The following is a 20,319-nucleotide window of genomic DNA, read 5'->3' as shown; positions in this document are numbered from 1 at the left end:
TCCAGATCAGCAGGGACACACGTACCTGGGGACACAAATGGAAATTGGGCTTCAAGGCATTCGAGACAGAAAACAGGAGACACTTCTTCACACAGAGAGGCGTCACAACCTGGAACAAAGTCCCCAGCGATGTGGTAGAAGAGACAATTTGGGAACATTTAAAAACAGACAAACTGGATAGGATCCTTGGATCTATGTAGTTATTAATGCACACCAAACGAGCACGATGGGTCAAATGGCCTCCTCTCGTTTGTATACTTTCTAATGTTTTTATGTTTACCTGTGCTTCCCCGTTTACTGTGGTGTGATAGTAGGGTCCTGCCATCACATCTTCTATTAAATGAAAACACTTGGTAAGGTGTGCATTCTGTATTATTATTATTAATTTCCCATACTTTGAGTAGTTCATAAGAGCTGTAGGTGTGTGGGGGGTCTTCAGCTCACCTTCTCCCCCTGTCTCTCACTCTCTTCCTCTCCATCCCTCTGCGGTGGCTGATCTGCCAGGTCTCCCTGTGAATCTGGCCGGGGTCCAACCTTCAATCACCCTGCAATCAGCGTCTTGTCAGTGAGCCCGTGGAGTGACACGCTTGGCGCCCAGAGCTCCGTGAATATGCAGCCCGCATCTGTGGCACCTAGATTAGACATTAGCAATTCAAATCCCCCCCACACCTCCACCCCACCGCCATGCCCACCCGTACACTGGTGAGGCAACCCTTGTATTGGGCCTGCCATTTTGTTTTTTGTGTTTTTCCAGGGGACTCAGTTGTGTGTGTGTGTGTGCGTGTGTGCACCACATAATGCTCGGGTGCAATCTGGGAGAACAATCAGCCCGCCGGTGAGAAGGTGCCTGCCGGAGAGAGTGCTCGTGGCCCCGGCGGCTCCACAACAAAGGCAGCACGGCGGAGCGGTCTCAGCTGGAGTCGGAGCCCTCACCTGATTAGCAGCCGAGGTTCACGTCAATCACCGTGCCGCGCACCATTGTCCCCCAGTCGCCAACACCATTTATTTACAGGGGGAAACAATGACTTCTCTTGATATGAATGCTGCCCAGAGATTGCGGGATAGATTGAGCTGTCAGCCGGCAATGCAGGAGATGAAGATTAATGGGCCGTGCAAACAATAACTGTAAAGCAATGATCATAAATATGCTAATGGCTGTTATCAATATAGAAGATAATTGTTGGGAGAAATTAAAAGGGTGTTGTAAAGATGAGGGGCTAAGAGGTGACGGATTATCGCAGTCCCCCCCCAGACTGAGGGTGAAATAAATCAGCGCAGGCCTTCCCTCGGTGCTCCCACTAGGCGCTGATTGTTTGGAGGGAGCTTGTGTTCCTGTGTACGCTTTGATTCTCTCTTTCAATGGAGAGGGAGATTGGCGGCAGAAAGAAAGATGTTCGTGAAGAGGTTTTAATTACGGACCCGACCAACAGGTTCAAAGATCTCAAATGGTGACTGTTACTGCGGCAGGAAAAGAGAGACCGAGACAGAGGGAGAGGAAGGGAGGGGAAGTGGAGTTATCTGCTACCTGCATAAATCAACATCTCTCCTTATGGGCCGGTTATGCACCGTTTAAAAATTTCACCTGGTATAGCAAAGACGAGAAAGGATGAGGTGCTAAAGGTCCAGATGACTAATTAAAAACCAGCCTTAAAGAGGGGATTGCCCACCACAATTTTCTTTTAACCTGATATCTTACTATTGTCATATTGTATTGTAGACCCCTCCACCAAAAAAAAAAAAACCTGGGCAATTTGACTGTTTAGTGTGAAGGCTGGTGGTTAGACTGCAGCTAGTTTGTATTTTCAAAACAACTATATTGCAGAGGCGTCCGTTCGGCAGCACGCCCCTCTGTAATGTGGAAAAAGAACTGCCTGAACTCACACTCACCACCCAACAACACATTGCAAACCAAAGTACTCAGACTCGAATGACTGCTCTGCCAGGCTTCAGCTTTGTGGTTCAGTTAAGTATTGGTCTAAAGACCTCCTGAATCCAAGAGCTCAAACATGGAGGCACGGGAACAAGAAAGGGAATCATCGATGGGAGGGTGAGGGAAGGAACACCCCATCCCAATAAGGACACCTGGCCATTAGGACTGGAAAGAGAGTGATCCTAACGTGATGTGCAAAAATCCCCACCTCCCCCAGCCGGATGACCCCGTTTAGTCATGCTTTGATCCATGCCTGTGTGTTCTCCTGCCTCCACTGCTGCTCCATCTTAGTTTTTGTTTGTCTTATACCTCGTTTGTCTGTTAAGCAATTTGCATAGCAGTATCTCCCTCTTCATTTTCTGCTAGATCGCTGTGAAAGTGGCAGAAAGGCAAGTTTGCTTGGACCGTGGCGATAATGCTGTCCTTTAACGTGCTGATACCGCCCTTTCCATTCACCGTCGCCGTCTCATCTTTTTCCCTTTTTCCCTGCTGTGCCTGACGGGATGTAATGATCTCACAGGGGAGCTGCCTGTTTAGTATCTCTCTCATGCAGGTCTAATGGTGACAAAAGACTGCATCTAATAAGTTCTCTATCGTTTTCTAAAATGGTGTCCCACACAGTCGGGGGACAGGGGGCTCTGGTCCTGGGAGACGGCACGCTTCCGGCCAGAGCTGCCCCCCCGTGTTCACAGCCTCATTAGCACAGGCTGCTGGTAATTAGATAGCCCCGTGGAAAGACAAGGCCAAGAGCACCCTATGCTAATTCAAAATGGGGGTGCTAATAATGTTATTTTCCCCCCGCAAGCCTGTTATTTAACCAGGTGGAACAGATAGAAGGAAATGATTTACTCCAAAATAAGGAGACCCAGACTCAAAGACTGCAGCGCAAGAGAGATGCTAGATGCTCCAGTAGCAGCTTGGTGTTGTGAAAGCCTCTAAAACACAATGTCACCCACTGGAATCCCTATAAGATAGTTAATGAATAATCTAAAATGGCTCACTCTGGGCCCAGCCTGATATATACATTCCTAACTGCAACGGAAGCAGATGCAGGGATGCCGGGAGTGGAGTTAACGTGTGCTCCACATTTCTCACAGTGTCCACACACAGCCCTCTGGTATTTAATATGGATTTGTCATTAATCTGGATTGGGACATTTTTCCTTAAGGAATGTATTTTAACCCTCAATATTCCAGTCAAATACAACACTAGCTATCTTGCCCTCTGTAAAGCCCTTTATACCGGGCAGCATAATATACACTGTAGATACTGTGGACAGTTCTGGGCTCCACACTTCAAGAAAGATATCGCTGCTCTAGAGGCAGTTCAGAGGAGAGCAACCAGACTTATTCCAGGTCTGAAGGGAATGTCCTACTGAGAGACTGAGGAACTGAACCTTTTCACCCTGGAACAGAGGAGACTACGTGGGGACTTGATCCAAGTCTTCAAAATCATGAAAGGCATCGACCACATCAAACCAGAGGAGCTTTTCCAGATCAGCAGGGACACACGCAATCGGGGACACAAATGGAAATTGGGCTTCAAGGCATTCAAGACAGAAAACAGGAGACACTTCTTCACACAGAGAGGCGTCACAACCTGGAACAAACTCCCCAGCGATGTGGCTGAAGTGACAATTTGGGAACTGGATAGAATCCTTGGATCACTTCGTTATTAATAGACACCAAACAAGTACAATGGGTCGAATAGCCTCCCCGTTTGTAAACTTTCTTAAGTTGCCAGTCTGTCCCCTCCGCCTTGTACTACAGGTCTATCTGGGGCTTTGCTGTGAACATCTCTAGTATCTTGCATTACCTGGAAATATCCAGGAAACATACAACAGCAAGCATAAGAACAAGAACAGCACAGTTCTGACCTCCCTTCATTCTTCATTGCTGTTCATGTGTGGGATCCTATCCACTGAGGAGAAACTGGGGAGACCATCCCGGCCCCTTCCTCCCTCCCACTGTCGGAGTTCCCAGGCCTGCACTCTCCTGCGTGCCGACTTCCCTCATTAACATGCACTGCGCGTGACTGACAGTTGCTCTGTTTGACTGACTTGCTCCTGGCAGGAGATTAAGCCCAGTGCTGTAATTTTGATTATTGACACTGGTGAAGGGGGTTGGAGGGCTGGGGAGGGGAGGCTGAGGACCTCACTGCTGCGGGTGGACCGGCGTCTCGGACAAACAGCTCATAAACCCAATCTCCCGAGGTGTGCGCTGGAGCTCGGGGGCGATTTCGGTAGCTTAACCTGCAGCCAGGCTGTAATTAACTGGGACTAATTATTGGCAGGCGGGGGGTTAGAGCGCTGACAGAGGTCCCATGGCTGTCTGCACTGATAATCACAGCTTAAGGGTACAGTCAGGTGGATCTGACCAGGCAGGATACTGGGGTGCCCTCTGCTGGTCACCTCGGTGGACTGCCATGGTTTTGCAGGTTTGAGTGTCTCCTTGGGCTTTATTATTTCCTGTAGAGTTGTGTTGTTGTTGTAAACCCCAATACCCCAACAGTTTTAGTATTAGTCAACTTTTCTCATCAGACTTGCATTGACCTGGTTTAAAATAGTGCTCAAGAATGAGTGTGGGTCTGTACGGAGGATGAGAGGTCAAAGTTTATCTCTATTTACAAATGAAAGATTCCACTGCGCAGATTTACTGTTGCCTTCAACCAGAAGTAACATAAAAAATGGGAACTTTTGTATTTTGCATTCATGTCCGTTACAAGGTTTGACATTTCATGTTGTGAATTTTAAATGAAAACAGATATTCAAATTCAAATAAAGGTCACAATAAAATAAAGATATGTTTGGAATAATTATCTTGGTAAGATTCAGACGTATGAATATGGGTCTGGTGTGCAGCGAGGGATGATATGCTACAGAAGAGAGCACTCTATCTCTATCTCTAAAGCTTTTTCTATTCATCCTGAAAAAGAAAAAACAAACACTAATTCTTACACAGCTTAAATAAATGCATGAATTACTTAACTTGTTAAAATCCACAGTAGTATAGTTAGTTTTGAAACACAGTTTTATCCATATTTCCGGAGCTATCACAAGGCAAAGACATTTCAATTAAATATAAAAATAAACACTAGTTTCTTGATGTATTCCTCTCCACCACCACCCCTCCCCCTCGGCTGCTGGAGATGCGTTGTTAATTCAATCTGCTCCCCGTCTCCTCTGATGAAAAGAGCCCCAATCACAGGGTGTCACACGAAAGGACACCGCACTGGGGAAATCATATCTGTGCCACGGAACGTGTGCTGCAAACGAGCCATTCAAGCTGTCAGAAAGTTGCATGACTGAAATAAGACGTGCGCTTTGTTCTGTGCCGGGCTGCTGCAGGCGGGCAGGTGGGGGAGTTGGTGGTGTGTGTGTGTGTGTGTGTGTGTGTGTGTGGGGTGGGGGGGTGTTCATGTCTCTGCATGGTCAGCATGTTATTGAGAGCTGAAAGGCTGTTCTGCCGGGGTAATAGTGACAAGATCAGCGGGGAGACAAAAGAGCCAGTCTCCCTGAGTAGAGCAGGTCAGCCAAGGCTCGACTTGCCATACGGAGAGCTTGCTTCCACTCTCCCTCCTGCTGAGGTTCACCGGGATCTTCATCCTCCTCTGCTCTCACAAAGTGGCCCAGCATTGAACCTGACCAGACCTTCTGCTTTGTGGGTTCAATTTTTCTTTTGCAAATTGCCAATTATTCATAGAGGCAATATAACCCATCTTCTGAGGGAGGTTCTGTTCATATTTGTAGGGTGACCACAGACAACAACAGGCCATCCATCAGCAGAGGGTCCTGGCCAGAGTGTGTGTGTAGGGGGGACAGGGCATTTGTCAGCACTGACGGCTTCATATACTGATGCAGAGCTGGCAATGATAGGAAAGGCAGTTATAAAGTGGTATAATAATAATTATGTTAATATTTATCCAATCATGGCCAGTTTGAGTTCCGGTTTATCGCTTTGGTCCCTATGTTGCCGGGACCCATGGACTCTGCGAGGAACTGGTGGCTGGTGGCGGTGGGGGGAGAGGAGCGAGAGATTGGCAGAGCCATGGGGCATGTCTTAGACGTGTTGGAGAGCCGGAGCAGAGAGCCGCGATCGATACCCATCCACATCTCCATTGACAGGCTAATCTCCTCTGCAAACATTTCATCAGTGCCTGCCATTAGTAAACACTCCAGCTGGGACAGGGTTTACTTAAGCTGTGCCTCATGAGCTCTGGGGCGCGTTGCAATTAAAGGTGTATGTGTGTGTGTGTGGGTTGGCTTTAATTGGCCCTAACCTGCAGAGTGACGGATGATGACTCTATCAGGAGAGGAGTGGGTTGACAGACGCAGCCTGGAAGGGAGACGCAGCGGTGCCCGCGTGAGATTCTGTTTCTAGTATTGCACTGACTGCTGCCGAGGTGGCTGCTGTCCTTGGGCATGGGCTGCCCTGCTCTACGGGATGGTACGATCGCATGCCAGCTACCACCACGTCTGGGTCTGGGTCGGCATTCACATTCAGATGGATCTTTCCAAAACGTGGCGATTAAGCCATGTGAGGAGACTGAGGCACGTTAATAAACATATGTCCTACCCTAACTCATTAGTAAACTGGAAAATCAGGCCCCAGATGTAATAGAAAACAAAACAGCTGACCCACTGTGACCCCACATCGAGGCTGTCCAGCTCACAGACTTGAGAGAAGACCTCCAGAAAGGTTTAATAAACACAAGCGCATTGATCACAGGAAGCTACAACTCTGAAAATCCAGACGAGAGGAAAAAACAGGCTTCTGGCCCACGAAAATACCATAAACCTCAGAAGGCAAATCGGTTAAACCGCTAAACAGCCCGGATCAAAATTCAATCTGCCTGCACCCGCCAGGCAGGGCAGCGCTGTGATTAGACTCTCAATGAGAGACTCAGAGAACGAGGGAGGAAGATCAGACCTCCTTACAGCTGGATATGAGTGAAGAGTCCGAGCTCTGGGGCCTTCAGCTCTCGCCGCAGGAGGCGCCTCGTCTGCGCTCTGTCCATCCCCAGCTGAACACCTTCTCGATCTCAGTTTAAAACTCAAATTAACAACTTCTCTCTCAGACAGAGCTGGCATTATCTGATACCCCCCCGGTCAGTCATCACCACCCCAGCCCCAGGAAGATTATGACAGGGATGCAACAGGACACTGCATCCTCGGGATTAATGGATTGAGTGTAACCCCCTCCAATATCACGCAGGCTGATGGTCTTAAGAGAGAAGATGGACTGGAATCAGGGAGATTGCCCCCGAGCACAGGAGCCTGCTGGCGAGAGAACATCAAGCCTGCAAACCGACTTGTCTTTAAAAAAAGGGGGTGTAGTTTCTCTTTCTGCTACGTTTCCTAGGACGGCACACATCCCAGAGTTTGGGGAGTTTGTGACAAGGAGAACAGGTGCGTCTGAATTCTGGGTCAAGCCCACAGCTGACAGGAAGGAAGATATTACAGAATTGTTTGGCTACCAGTGGGATGCCTCCAGTTTCTATTATAATTATCATATCAAGTGGCCAGGCAGTGCAGTCCAGAGAGTAATTCCACCCAAAGTGGAGCCAATCCTTGCATTTCAAGCAGTGGTGCTGGCACGTCTTTAAGAGTGGATCTGTGTGTAATAAACCCCAGACATATGAGCAGCAGAGTCCACGGACCTGCCCAGCCATGGCACCCCGCTGCGCCTCAGAGAGCAGACGAGCAACACAGCTGACATTTAACAATTTCAGCTAGTTTTTTTTTTTTATTTTGCCATGAGATCTTCTCCTTGTTAATTAATGGTCCCCTTTGAGGTTATTAAGTTAAGGCTGGTGCGCCCAAGGTCCTTCATTACACCGCGGTGCAATTACAGGGGACTCGGGTCGAGCAGCACGCCGGCTTCTAGTAATTGGTAAAGGCGATTAGAGTGGCCTAAGTAAGGAGCAAATAATAGCCCTGATAAATGCAAGCTAATTGCCAGGAACTGGGACAAGTGTTGGGGATTGATCGTGTTGATTAATGGCCTCAGAGGAGGCTTAAGAAATCAGCTGGAAGGGTGGAAAGGTCACCTGTTCTGGTGTCTAACCCGCCTACCATTAATGATGCAGATGTGGTGCATTAAAACCACCTAACTGCAGTCATTCGCTCTGTACCACACCCCTGCCTCAGCCCGCTGCATTTATTTACTTTAAAAATACATATATTTTACTGGAGCGATGCATCTTCTGCGCTGTTCAAACACACTTTATTACGCCTTCCCACGAGACTACGCTGTCACACAGGAGACGAGGGGAGTCCTCTCATTGGGCACCTCTTAAGTAATGAACTGCAAATAAAAAAAAGAGTTTCTATGGGCTGTGTTTAAGTGTACTGGTTTTGTGGCTTCCAAGAGAGTGTTAAATTTATATCGCCATTGTCAGAGTGCCTCTCTCTCTCTCTCTCTCTCTCTCTCTCTCTCTCTCTCTCTCTCTCTCTCTCTCTCTCTCTCTCTCTCTCTCTCTCTCTCTCTCTCTCTTCTTGTGAAATCAGATCCTCAGCACACTGTCACAGAGCAGTACAACCAAACCATTTTCTTAATATCACCACTAACAGCGATGTTTAGGAAACGGCAGCACGGAGGATGCCATTCACACTGATGTTTTTTTCAATAAAATAAATTAAAATAAAAAAAGTCTGAAGTTTAACTTTGTAGCTCACTTAAAACCAGCTCAGTAATCTTGAATCACAGCTTTCAAAGTAAGAACTTGTTAGTGAGCTGCAGATATTGAAGGCCTGAGGCGGTCAGTCTTGGTGCCAAATGCTTCTTTTATTGTGATAATTTCAGAAACTGAAAAGGCATAGGAGGTAAGAACACCCCTGAAGCACTAGTTTTAATTGGGAAGGTTTACTGGTTTATAATTCCTTAATGACTAAGATCCTTTTAAATTAAATGACAAAATTTCATTAATCCAATTTATTTAGCAAGCATAATACAATGAAATTAAATTAAAAGACAAAGGTATTGAAAATGTAGGCATACTCATTTTAAACCCCCCTGTGAAACAGTGCATGCCAGGAAAACATCCCTGTCTCTCAGTGTGACACCTCTGTATAAATCTAGCATCATTGTAGTAAGATGATCAAAGGGCTGCTTTCTCTGCTGCCCTCTGCTTGCACCTGTTCAGGGTCAAATTAAACCTGTTGGTATCTGAAGCTGCTTGGAAAACAGCACCTGAGACTTGAGCCCCATCTCTGTCTGCAGCGGAGGAGAAGTGAGACACGGGGAGACAAAAACACTGCTGTCTTTTAAGGGGCGCACACTAATTTATGACAGAAGAGACACACACACACAACATACTAAAAAATGCCTACCCAATTATTAAACAGCCACCTGTCAGGGTGTCCATTTCCATGTTAAGATTCAAAAGCAATATAATAGCAAGGGTTTAGTTTTCATTTTTAGTTTGTGCACCACAGGGGTAACATTTAAAAACATAACAGGCAGCCTAGTGGTTTTGTTAACCATAATCAAAATTAAGCTTGTGTAGGTGGCTGTGGTTGCTCTCTTGTCCCAAATTTTCTCCACCTTCGTTTTCAGTTTCAACTCGTGGCCTGCTTGCTTTGCTTTTGAGTCAAGGAAGACACGGGCCCTTTCTTAGCTTGCAATTGAGGAGACAGGGAGGCACTGAAAACCACTGAAAACTGCTGCTTTGAATGCATGGTGTGTAAAACTATTTGACTGAATTGCCTCTTAATGTGTTTATTTGCTCATTAATGCATCTGATTATTTTTAAGTGAGATTCTGGGGGTAGAAGAGGGAATATGGTCATTCCAGAGATATAATACAAACAAACATCAACTAAAAATAAGAATACAATTAACTGACATAGCAGTATGACACTTCATATAACCATACACATATATCTGTCCAATATATAGAACTAAATATTCAGAAAGGTGGATGGCTCCTCAGCTCAAGATTTCTGGGGAAAGTTAAAGAAGTAAAAAGAAAAAGAAAAGAAAAAAAGCAGTTTTTCTCACCTCAGCTGTTGTTGTTGAGTTTGGCATGTCTGTTTGGTCTCACTGTAGTTCCAGAGATGCAGCAGCTGTATTCATCAGGTTTTAATTGCGGTCTTGTTGCCCCTTATTATCGGTGCTTGCTCCTTTTGTCACCGGAAAATCAACATTGCCATCTAGTGGATAAAACAGAGAGTGACAACCCCCGTCCCGATAAAGCACGCAAACGGGATGTGTGTGTTCTGTGTCATTGGATATTGGAACTTGCAATCGATATCGGGCCAGGTCTTGTGTGCAGCCAACTCTTTAATCATATAATTGAATTCATTATCAAGTCATTAAACAATCCAAGAGCTGGCTGGGCCAAAATCCTATAGTGAATGGATTTGAAGATCCATCCAGTATCCTTGGTCTGTGTAATCCCCCTCCCTCGATTTCTCTGCTCTCTTTCTCTCTCTCTTACTCTGCGTGTATCTGTCTGTGCTGTCAGTCTTTCTCCCATAGAAAAGTCACCATTGATATACCTTGCAAAAGCCCTCTAGAAAATAAAAGCTGATGTTGCATCACAACACAAAACACAGGCATCTTGGTCCAGCTGTGTGTCAGTTGACAAGCATGTTCCCTGTGTTATATCCTTCCCCATCTCATCAGACCAGGTGGTATGAAGCCCCATGGGGTCCCCTAAATCAGTGGTTCCCAACCCTGGTCCTGGAGGGCCCCGTACCCAGCTGTTTTTTGTTCCAACCGATATCTTAATTACTTAATTGAGAAATACTTAATTGTGAAATAAAAGAGTTGGTTCTTAAACAAGTTCTTTACTTAAATCAATACTTATAAAATGAATGTTATACGCCTTAACCCCCTACCGTTCACACTAATACAAATTGATTTAGGAAATTATTAATTCAATTAAGGGTTCAATTAGGTAATTGAGTAATTTAATTAAGTAATTGAACCCTTGTTTGGAACAAAAACCAGCAGGATAGGGGGTCCTCCAGGACCAGGGTTGGGAACCACTGCCCCACACCATCAACACAAACGCTAAGAATCCCGCTTGACCTCCCCGCGCTGTTCTGTAGAAGCTGACTGCTGATGGAGCTACAGAGACCACCCGAGTTGAGCCTCCCTAGCCTGTTTTGGACAGCGTTTTGGCTGGACTCTGACCAGGCATGAAGGGACTGGGGGACCCTCACTGGGGGTCAGTCACTCCCTCTCTCTCACAAGAGACAGGTGAGATGAACAGCCTCCAAGTCAACAGCAGCAGAGAGAACCAGCACATCTGTGTAATAACAAACGCACAACAACCCCCCCGTCTCAGTTACATTCAAATGTCTGGATTCAGAACTAGTCATAAAAATCATATGAATCAAGCTTTCACATATAAAGAGAGAGAAATAGATTGACAGAGAGGCATTTACTCTCACTCACTCACACACACACACACACACACACACAAATACAGACCCTGGAGGAATAAGCAGCAGTTTCTCTATCAGCTCAAGGCCACAGAGAGGCAGTGTTGTCAAATCTGGAGCGCAGCGGTTTCGTCCTGCCCTGCACAGCATGCTGGGACACCTCTCCTCCAACCTCCAATCATCAGTCAGAGTAATTCAATACATCATTCATAATGAATACATATAAAATACAGATGGAGGACTCAACAAACATGACTGTCACAGGAAACGGCTGATTTCACTCATTTACTTATTTTCAGCCAAGCAGTCATCTAACCCTGACTGCAGGAAGCGGTGTGTTCAGACTCCAAGTGCTGGCAGCTCAGTGATCCGACAAGAGGCAGGAAGAATCAAAGCCAAGGCCCTAATTCAGACATTAACAGTGTGACACCAATGCAGTCCCTCCAGCTGTCTGTACTGGGCACTGCACCTTCCAAGGCACACAGTAATGAGGAACCAGGACCCAGCAGAAGGGGCTGCGGGGGGCTCAGAGGGGAAAGGACACACACACACACTCCAGCTGTAGACAAAATTCAATTTATTCAACAAGGTCCATTTTTACAATGAAAAAAACAATGTATAAAAAAAACTTTTTCTTCAGTACAAAACTGTCTGCATATTCATTTGTACTTCAGTGGTTTGTTTACACTAAGTAGAGTATGTTGAGGCTACAACCAGGACCACTAAACAGACAGCTGCAAAAAAAATCACATGTATCTATGTATGAATATATATATATATATATATATATATATATATATATATATATATATATATATATATATATATAAAATTAAAAGCATGGATGTTACTTTTTAATGCTTGTAGATACAGTAATGTTAGCACAAATTCGAGTTACAGAACACTTCGTTTTAATGTCTCTGTAAAGACTTATAGCTAATCAAGAGTAATTCTCACAAGCCTGAGGTACATAAACAGACACACACGTGCAAAATAAAATTATATTTAACAAAACCCACTGTAGTACTCAAACAGTGTCCTGTGGCAACTTAATACTGATAAACAGAGTGAAAACATATCTTGATCTGGCGTCGGCGCCCCAGGTACAGTCGCGGGTGACATTAAACGAGAGATAAAAGGATCTCTCTGTGGCAGGACAGTCACACATCAGACCTCATGTACTCCACTGACACAGCCTCTCCAGAGTCCCCTGGTGTACCAGTAACGCCAAAGAACAGGTGCATCCCAGCCATAGTGGCAAACATTAGGATCTTCATCTTAGTGGTGAAAATGTAAACCCGTTTCTCAAGGAAAGTAAAAGACACAGTAACAGGTGGAGTTCTTTGTAAGTCTTGTAAGTAAAAATCTGTGGAATATTATACAAGGTGTGCCCCCCCCCCCACTTCCCTCTTATGTATCTATACTCAAGTTTAGATTTTTGTTTGCGGTAAGTTTGCGAGTCTCCCAATTTGTACACAATGTTATACTGCACTGTATTATACTACACTACAGTGGTGGCCAACCCTGTTCCTGGAGGCCCACAGTCCTGCAGGTTTTATAGATCTCTCTACAGCTTCAGTCACTGAATAGCCTTAGTCACAGGGGTCATTTTGACAAATTAAGCCCAATATTTGAAAGGATGAAGTTGTTAACCTTCTGGATAAAACACAAACGAGAGGACACTGTGGCTCTCCACGACCAAGGTTGGCCAGCCGCATTAAACTAAACTGTCATTTGTTTTGTTTAGTTTTCCACTTGTCCGTTATCTGTGGCTCCCCCCCCCCCCCGGTGCATGGAGGCACGTGTCATTTCCTGGGAGGCAGGACATTCTCCTCGAACTGGCCTTGGTTGACGATGTTGCCGGCAGGGGTATATCGTGCCACAACGAAGGTGGAGCCATCGCTGGCAGTGGCCTTGCCAACACCCAGCTTCCTGCTGCTCTTCCACACCATGGCAGTAAAGTGGCCTGAGAGAGAGAAAAGGGGGAGGAGCAGGAGAAAGGATAGGAAGGGATGCGGGGAAGAAAAGGTGGGGGAGCAGAGCAGGCAGGATGAAGGAGAGGGGGATGGAGAAAGAAGGTGGGAGAGGGTTGAAGAGAGGAAAAGGAGGAAAGGGAGAAAATGAGAGGGGGCAGCAGTGGGATGGAAAGAGAAAGAAACGAATTGATTTATTGGACTATCAGATTGCACAGGGAGTCAGAGAGGAGAAAAACATATAAAGAAGTGCAAGAACACAATAAAATGCGGTGTAGATCTTTGGGTATGTTAATAATATGTTAATAGGAGGAATGCACCAGCTAGTCCATTAGCCAATGCAAAGTTTGCATTCATGGAAGATATAAAACTGATTACAGGGGAAATTGCAGGTATTAGTCAATGTCTTGGCTGCAAATTACATCCTCTTTCCATTTATATTTTAGGCTTGTGCTGGGAAACAGTCAATTAGGGACGTAGCCAGACTGCGGCATGGGCTATTACACACTAATCCTCAGCTCGCCAGTGCCAATCATATCCATTGTCTTGCAAATTGGCTCTGTGAAGGTTCAATTGAAATTGTCTAAGAGGTTGCTTAATGTTATGACACACACACAGAAGAAAATTATTATTATTCATCCTCTGCAGGGGGATTGTGTAACACTAAGTCTGTTGTGGACTGTGCAACACAAAGCACTTAAGACTTAAGAAGTCACTCCCTGGATTGGCAGAACAGCAGCCTGAGTCAGTAAACTAGAGCTTCAACAAACATGATTTGCTCTAAAAATGGCACATATATGATCACGTACTATAGTGACTAGCTACGGACTCTAACTAGTGCATTGCTCTGCATCACCTGGCAGTAGTCTGGAGAGAGCGTCCTTTAACTGGAAAGGAATTATTAGTTACAGCACGATTCCTCATCCAATATGTGTGCAAATGAGTTGAGAAACAGACATAGATTAACAAATCTCTCTCGAAGAAAGCAGAAAATCTGTGCCCCACCCAAACACGACAAAAGCAAGTCTGCTTCAGACAGTAATCTCCCGGAAATGAGCATAGCATATAAAATGCAACTTCACATTGCAAAACACGAGTTTCATGGCCCTGTCACTGATGTAAACCACACTGCCTCTCTTATACCCAAGCACTTGATTATGAAATAAATATTTAGAAATAGAGAACTTTGTCTTGGACTGCGTGAGTCACAGGCTTGTTCCTCGCAGCCTCTCTGGAAGACACCCTTGCCTATCTGGTGCATGTTAAGAACTCAGAAGGTGACCAAAACACAACACTGACGCTTCCAGAATTAACAATGCATGGCGCCACTGATAAGAAAATAGTCTAATATAAACAAACTAACCACATTGCTCAAAATAAAGATTTGATTCATGCCAGCCTATTTTATTCTTTTAATGTATTTTCCAATGGTGTCTCTAGACCAACACAGACCACAGCAGGAATGTATAGAGACAATTCCTGACATCTGTGGAAGTGTAGTGGTTAGGCCTTTGGATTCATGGCTGAAGGGTTGTAAGTTAATATGCCATATGCCAGTGCTGATACTGTACACCTGAGCAAATATACTTTACCCAGAATGCTCCATGAAAACCCCAACTGCATAAAGGGGTTCAGGGACTGCTGATGTATATATAATTTAAAACAAGCTAAATTAATACATTTAGAGTCAACAAGCTGCTCTTAGGCATCTGCTCTGTTTGTATAATTGAAAAATATACTGTCAAACACACTTTTGCAGCAGACATGACATTTCTTCAATAAAGTGACAGAGCTGGATCTATCTAGCACCGGCTCCTATAAGAAGTATCAATGCCCTTCACTATAGGAGTCATTTTTATTAAGTGAAAACAGTATTGAGGTGCTGCTCCACTGATTAGTCTAGCCATCAGTGAGTAAGATACTTTGGTATTCGCATTTCCCAGCACTGTAACATATGGCAAAAACCCACTGGGGATTATTAATAAACATTACAGACACCGCCTTTAAAACGCCATGTATAAAAATACCCCTCATGGATAATCAGTTACTGGACATGGGTCCCACCTACTGGGCCCTTCAGTTTTATTAAGAAGCTACATATACCCACACCAAAAATCGAATTAATTCATTCAAATCCCCCGAATTCTGAAACGGAATACAAAATATATACATACATATTTAGAGAGAGAGAGATTTTTGTCATTTTTGTTTGTTTCAAAGCCCAAAGTAGTTTGTCAGCTAATCAGTCCCGATCCACTCAGACCTTGACTTGAGTTTTATATTAGGTAAATGTGACTGACAGATCCGGCCTGGGTGTGACTTCCTCATACTCTCCCATCACTTCCCATCAAGCAAAGCATATTTAGCCTGATGTGTCAGCAGGACAGTGTGGTGAAACAGGAAATTAGCAGTGCAAACAGGGAGGCAGAGATTATAGAACGGGAAGCAAGCGATAGCTGTGGGGCAGGGGCTTATCGTAGGAAAATGAAAGGAAATTGGCAGGCTGGTCAAAGTTTGGGTTTAATTCAGGGTCTGAAGTGTGCAGGCTGGCTGGAAGACTCATGAAACCTGCCGGCAAGGAGAAGGGTGAGAGAGAGCAGGGAAACAGAGTAGGGGCGCAGCTCACCTGTGCCAGAGGAAAATCCAGGGGAGTTAAAGTTATAGTTCTTGATCTCACTGTACCACCGGTCAGCTACCTCTTTTCCTGAAAGAAAAATAATGATAAATAATAATAATAAGGTTTCACTGAAGTTAACTGAATTTCACTTAGATATTGAACACCTGCTTATATGATGTGCTTATTTCTTGTGTGTAGGTCACAACACAGTGAATGATTCCCACATTCGTCTTCCCAAGGGGGACAGTCACATGGAGAGAGAGCTGGTGGAATCGCCCACTCCACAGATACAGCTCAGGGCAACACAGACAACTCGAACACAACAGACACCCACCTGGCTGGTCATAGGAGGCCCAGGCCAGGTTCTCCCCACAGGCGCCCCGACTTGATTTCTCACTGTGCTTCAGGATGCGAGTGCTGGCCAAGCTCTCCGCATACCTGCAACACAGCAGCACAGTTCAAAATGACACACATCTGCCCAACGCACTTCACTTCACAACTGGCAACACTCTTCACTCGCATGCAGTAACTCAAGGACAATACACACACTGCCCAGCCAGACATCCATGTATATCTGGAACACATTACAAAACCCGCATGCACACACACATTACTCGTCAATACAATGCCTGCACCAGTTGCACAGTGTGACAACAATCATGCAGCATTGTGTGCCATTACAGACTGTGCCAAAGACACAAACTTGTGTGACTTTTGACCCATGCAGCTAATCCACTCATCAAGTGATCCTCCAATCACTTTTGACAATCAATTAATCAATTACTTTGTCTGCTGATGCCACTGCAGATAGATACGGTCTGCTACACTGGCAACTTGTTAGCTTGCGGCCATGGGGTGCAAAATCAGAAGGTGGAAAAATAAGTCAAAGAAAGAAAGAAAGAAAGAAAGAAAGAAAGAGAGAGAGAGAGAGAGAGAGAGACAAAGGCCCACAGTGAACTCCACCAGGATCACTCACTGTTTGGCCTCACTGCTGAGCTTGCTGCTGAGTTTCATGGCTGGGACTTGATGTTGTTTCCTGTAATCATTGTGACTTCTTAACACCTCTTCTGCAAACTGTTTGGAAGCTGCAGAGGACAAATGGCAGAATTTGTATGTGTGGAGGAATTCACAGTATAGTCATTTTAGGTATGCGGAGAAAAGCACGACCTGTGTGGAGACAGTGGAAGAACCCGCAACGGAACAGACAGACGCAGAGTACAGACTCACTCCAGCGGTCCTGTTGCTCTCTTTAGACCCTGCAGTCTCAGTGGTGTGTGGGCTCTCCTATGAGCAGCAGAGTGCAGCCATGGCTCCAGTGTGGACCTCTCCCGGCACCGAGGCCCTCCACTCACACAGGAAGGGCCACGTGCGCTGCCAACACACTTTGACATCATCATCCTGCACGCCTGCCACTCCCGATTAGTCTCTGCACAGCGTTTCATTTTTTAATACATTATTTGAAAACAGGGGGAAGGGGGGACCGTCACTTGCTTTCCCTCGCCATGTTCAACAGTGAGGTGAAATTGACCAGTTAATTGGCTGGCAAACGCACTGAGAAAAACTGTCTTAGCGCTAGAGTCATTTTCCTGGTAGAAATGAGTTCCAGAATTTCCATTTTGATAACAGAGACATTCCGGAGCGTGAAATTGTCAGCTCCACTTCAAAGAGCAACGTAATAAACAAGAGAAATTCATATAGTGCTTTTTTATCCCCTTTCTGTCTTTCTGGTTATTTGCTCTCCCCCTTGCCGGTGATTGTCTACATTTCTCTTGGCGTCTCAAAGCTACGGTCTTGAGTCATTAAAACAAATAAATAAACAGTGGTTTCAATTTCCCGGGGTGATAAATTCTCTCTCACTGCATTCACATATTCAGGGCAGCCTCTGACTGCCACAAAACAGGATAAAACCAGCCTCACACACTCACATCCTTACGGGGGTCTGTCTACAATTAAGAGCCACCCCCGAGGGACATTATCGGCAGTGCAGAGCTATCAGCAGGGCACTGACTGTTGCTAGTTGACCGTTTATCATCCCCAGACAGAAGTCACACTACAGACCTCTGTGCTCCGGCTCCGAAGACACTACACTCGGACTAAACAGGAAATTCCTCATCGGCAGGTCTGTGTTGTGTGCCTGTACTGTATGTGCCGCAACCAGCAGCTCCCCTCTCAGTCACACTGGGGGTGTGGGCCCATGTGGTGTGAGCGTCCTAGGCCTGACCGAATTCTCCACACTGCTGCCCACTCTGCTCAAGCCAGAGACAGACCTGGTACCTGGGAGATCCCCGAGAAATCAGCAGCAACTGGACAACAAATGATCCAATACTGTCCAACACTGAAGAGACAGTAAATTATAGTATTATCATAGTCTGGTGCAGTGTGCAGTACTGTAGTATAGGAGGGTGCAGTTAAAGCAATGACTTATTTATTCATGGTGTCAATACAGCACAGAACAAAGAGAAACTGAAGGGCAATTGGTGGTAACAATACAGAGGGAAGAAAAAGTTAGGAACTACCACGCAAATTCTTTGTAAAACATTTATAAGAGTAGGCTAAGCATCACACGCAGACTCATTTATTTATGTAATGTGTAAATGATCGAGGCCCCCACATTTCAGACAGGAGATGAGTCAAGCTTTTTATGGCCTTGCAGATAAGCGGTCCTTGTTTTCTTATATTATAAACTGAGCCAGAGAAATATTCAATGTTAACAAATAACACATAGATGTTGTCACAGAGGCTTAATGGGCGTAATTCCTTTATTGTGCTTTCATTTAAATTTGAATAAATATACACACAAGGCAACTTCAGGACTGCAGAAATAGCTGGATGAAATGTTGTCCTCTATAATTAGCTTGAAAGCATGGAGGAAAAAAATAGTCTGGGACTTTCCAGCCAATCTTCCAAACATTCAGGAGCATGAAATTGGAAGCTGAAGCAATCAGCAAAAAAATAAGATAAAAAAATTAAGCAACATTCAATGATAAGTTAAAATCTATAGGCTTTATTTATTTAAGATTGCAATAATGAATTACTGGGGCCAAAAAGCAGATTGTATGATACAGTGCACAAATTATCAGTGACTTCTAGAAAAAAGCATCTGTGTATGTTAACAAATGAATAAAATAAATCACTGAAAAAGGTACAGGCTGGTCCCAGCTCGGTTGGAACAATGTATATAAACTTCAGTGCTATAGTCTGGCCTGAGACAGCTGCCTACACAAAAACCAGACAGAGTTGAAGTGTTCAGTATTTGAAGTACTGGATTCCCATTCCGAACTGTCAAATACTGGCATTACATTCACAGCTCTGCTCAAAGTGAACATATTGGAAAAACCGGTCCAGCAGCCCACCGAGCTTTGTTTGTAAACTCACAATGAACTATTCTGCTCCACAGTGTGCTCAAACTGAAACCAATACTGCACAGTCATTGATAACATGACAGCAGAGGGTAGGCCCTCCAAAAGCATCCTTACCTGACTTGCCCATGTTGTGTTAATAATTAGCTTGCTCCTTCAGGGTGTGGGATTCCCTCAGTTTGTTCTGTGCAGCACTAAAACTTGCTCGCTCTCTCTCTCTCTCTCTCTCTCTCTCTCTCTCCACTCAGTCATAGAGAGGAGGAACCGCCCAGACATGCAGACAGCTGGAATGAGAGACCCACAGCACACAGATCATTACATCACTGCCTTGAGCCGCACGGCCTTATAAGGGATTGAGATTTTCTCTTTCTCTGGAAACTCTGAGTTGGACAGCAGTGAGTGTTGCTGCTCCCATGAGCCACTGGGTAGTAGCCAATGTGGGGAAACCCTGGTCTTAAAGCTGCAGACCCCCACTGACATGTTAAGCTGAGTATCCACATAGCAGTGCATTGAGCAAAATAAATACACTAATGCCAGTTTGATCTGTTTCAGACTCTGGCAGACAGGGCAGTGATGAAGGGTGATGTGTTTCACATTCTTTAAGACCAACTTTCCACAAGTCTTGCTTTGCAAAATGACCCAATTGAAGTTAACAAACCAGAGATAGGCAGCACCAAAAAAACTTGAGGAGGAGAGAGAGAAGATAGTTTATCTAAAACCTTTTTCATATTGTTTGCCCATCCCCTTGCTTTCCCATGAAAAGAAGGAAAAGGTTCAGATAAACACAATACTGCAGTGAGGAGTGTTTTGGGTTTGAAACACCACTCCCATTGTCAGGCTAATTGACAATCATGTTAATAGGTAAAATGGCCTCCCCTCCCCCCTCAACAACAGGTTATGTTAAATACTCATTTATAAGGATGTGAGTGAACTGCAGCCTGTAACCACCGCCCCCTGGCTGATGGACAATAGAAACACTTCCCAAGAATATATATTTTAACATCCACAATGGCATGACGCTGCAACTGATTTTGAACAGTGTGGCAGCCC

The 20,319-nt window shown here is 45.0% G+C and overlaps 1 protein-coding gene across 1 annotated transcript; it reads right to left on the bottom strand.

Annotated features, from left to right (window-relative positions):
* Positions 1-11,880: 11,880 nt before the first annotated feature.
* On the bottom strand, positions 11,881-19,649 carry glipr2l (GLI pathogenesis-related 2, like). The gene is made up of 5 exons (XM_066690973.1): positions 19,387-19,649; positions 16,887-16,995; positions 16,245-16,348; positions 15,920-15,997; positions 11,881-13,286 (listed from the first exon to the last, which is right to left on the bottom strand). The coding sequence occupies exons 1-5, from the start codon at positions 19,397-19,399 to the stop codon at positions 13,126-13,128; spliced, it is 465 nt and encodes a 154-aa protein (XP_066547070.1). The 5' UTR covers positions 19,400-19,649; the 3' UTR covers positions 11,881-13,125.
* Positions 19,650-20,319: the final 670 nt, after the last annotated feature.

Source organism: Amia ocellicauda, chromosome 18, assembly GCF_036373705.1.
Source record: "Amia ocellicauda isolate fAmiCal2 chromosome 18, fAmiCal2.hap1, whole genome shotgun sequence".
In the NCBI taxonomy this organism is placed as follows: domain Eukaryota; kingdom Metazoa; phylum Chordata; class Actinopteri; order Amiiformes; family Amiidae; genus Amia; species Amia ocellicauda.
This window is presented reverse-complemented; position numbering and strand designations above follow the sequence as displayed.

Excerpts from the sequence above, each read along its gene's own strand:
- glipr2l (XM_066690973.1), bottom strand. Across the intron at positions 16,349-16,886 it reads CTCAGCAGTGAGGCCAAACA|GTATGCGGAGAGCTTGGCCA; the intron begins GTGAGTGATCCT and ends GCTGTGTTGCAG. Across the intron at positions 15,998-16,244 it reads GGCCTCCTATGACCAGCCAG|GAAAAGAGGTAGCTGACCGG; the intron begins GTGGGTGTCTGT and ends TTTTTCTTTCAG.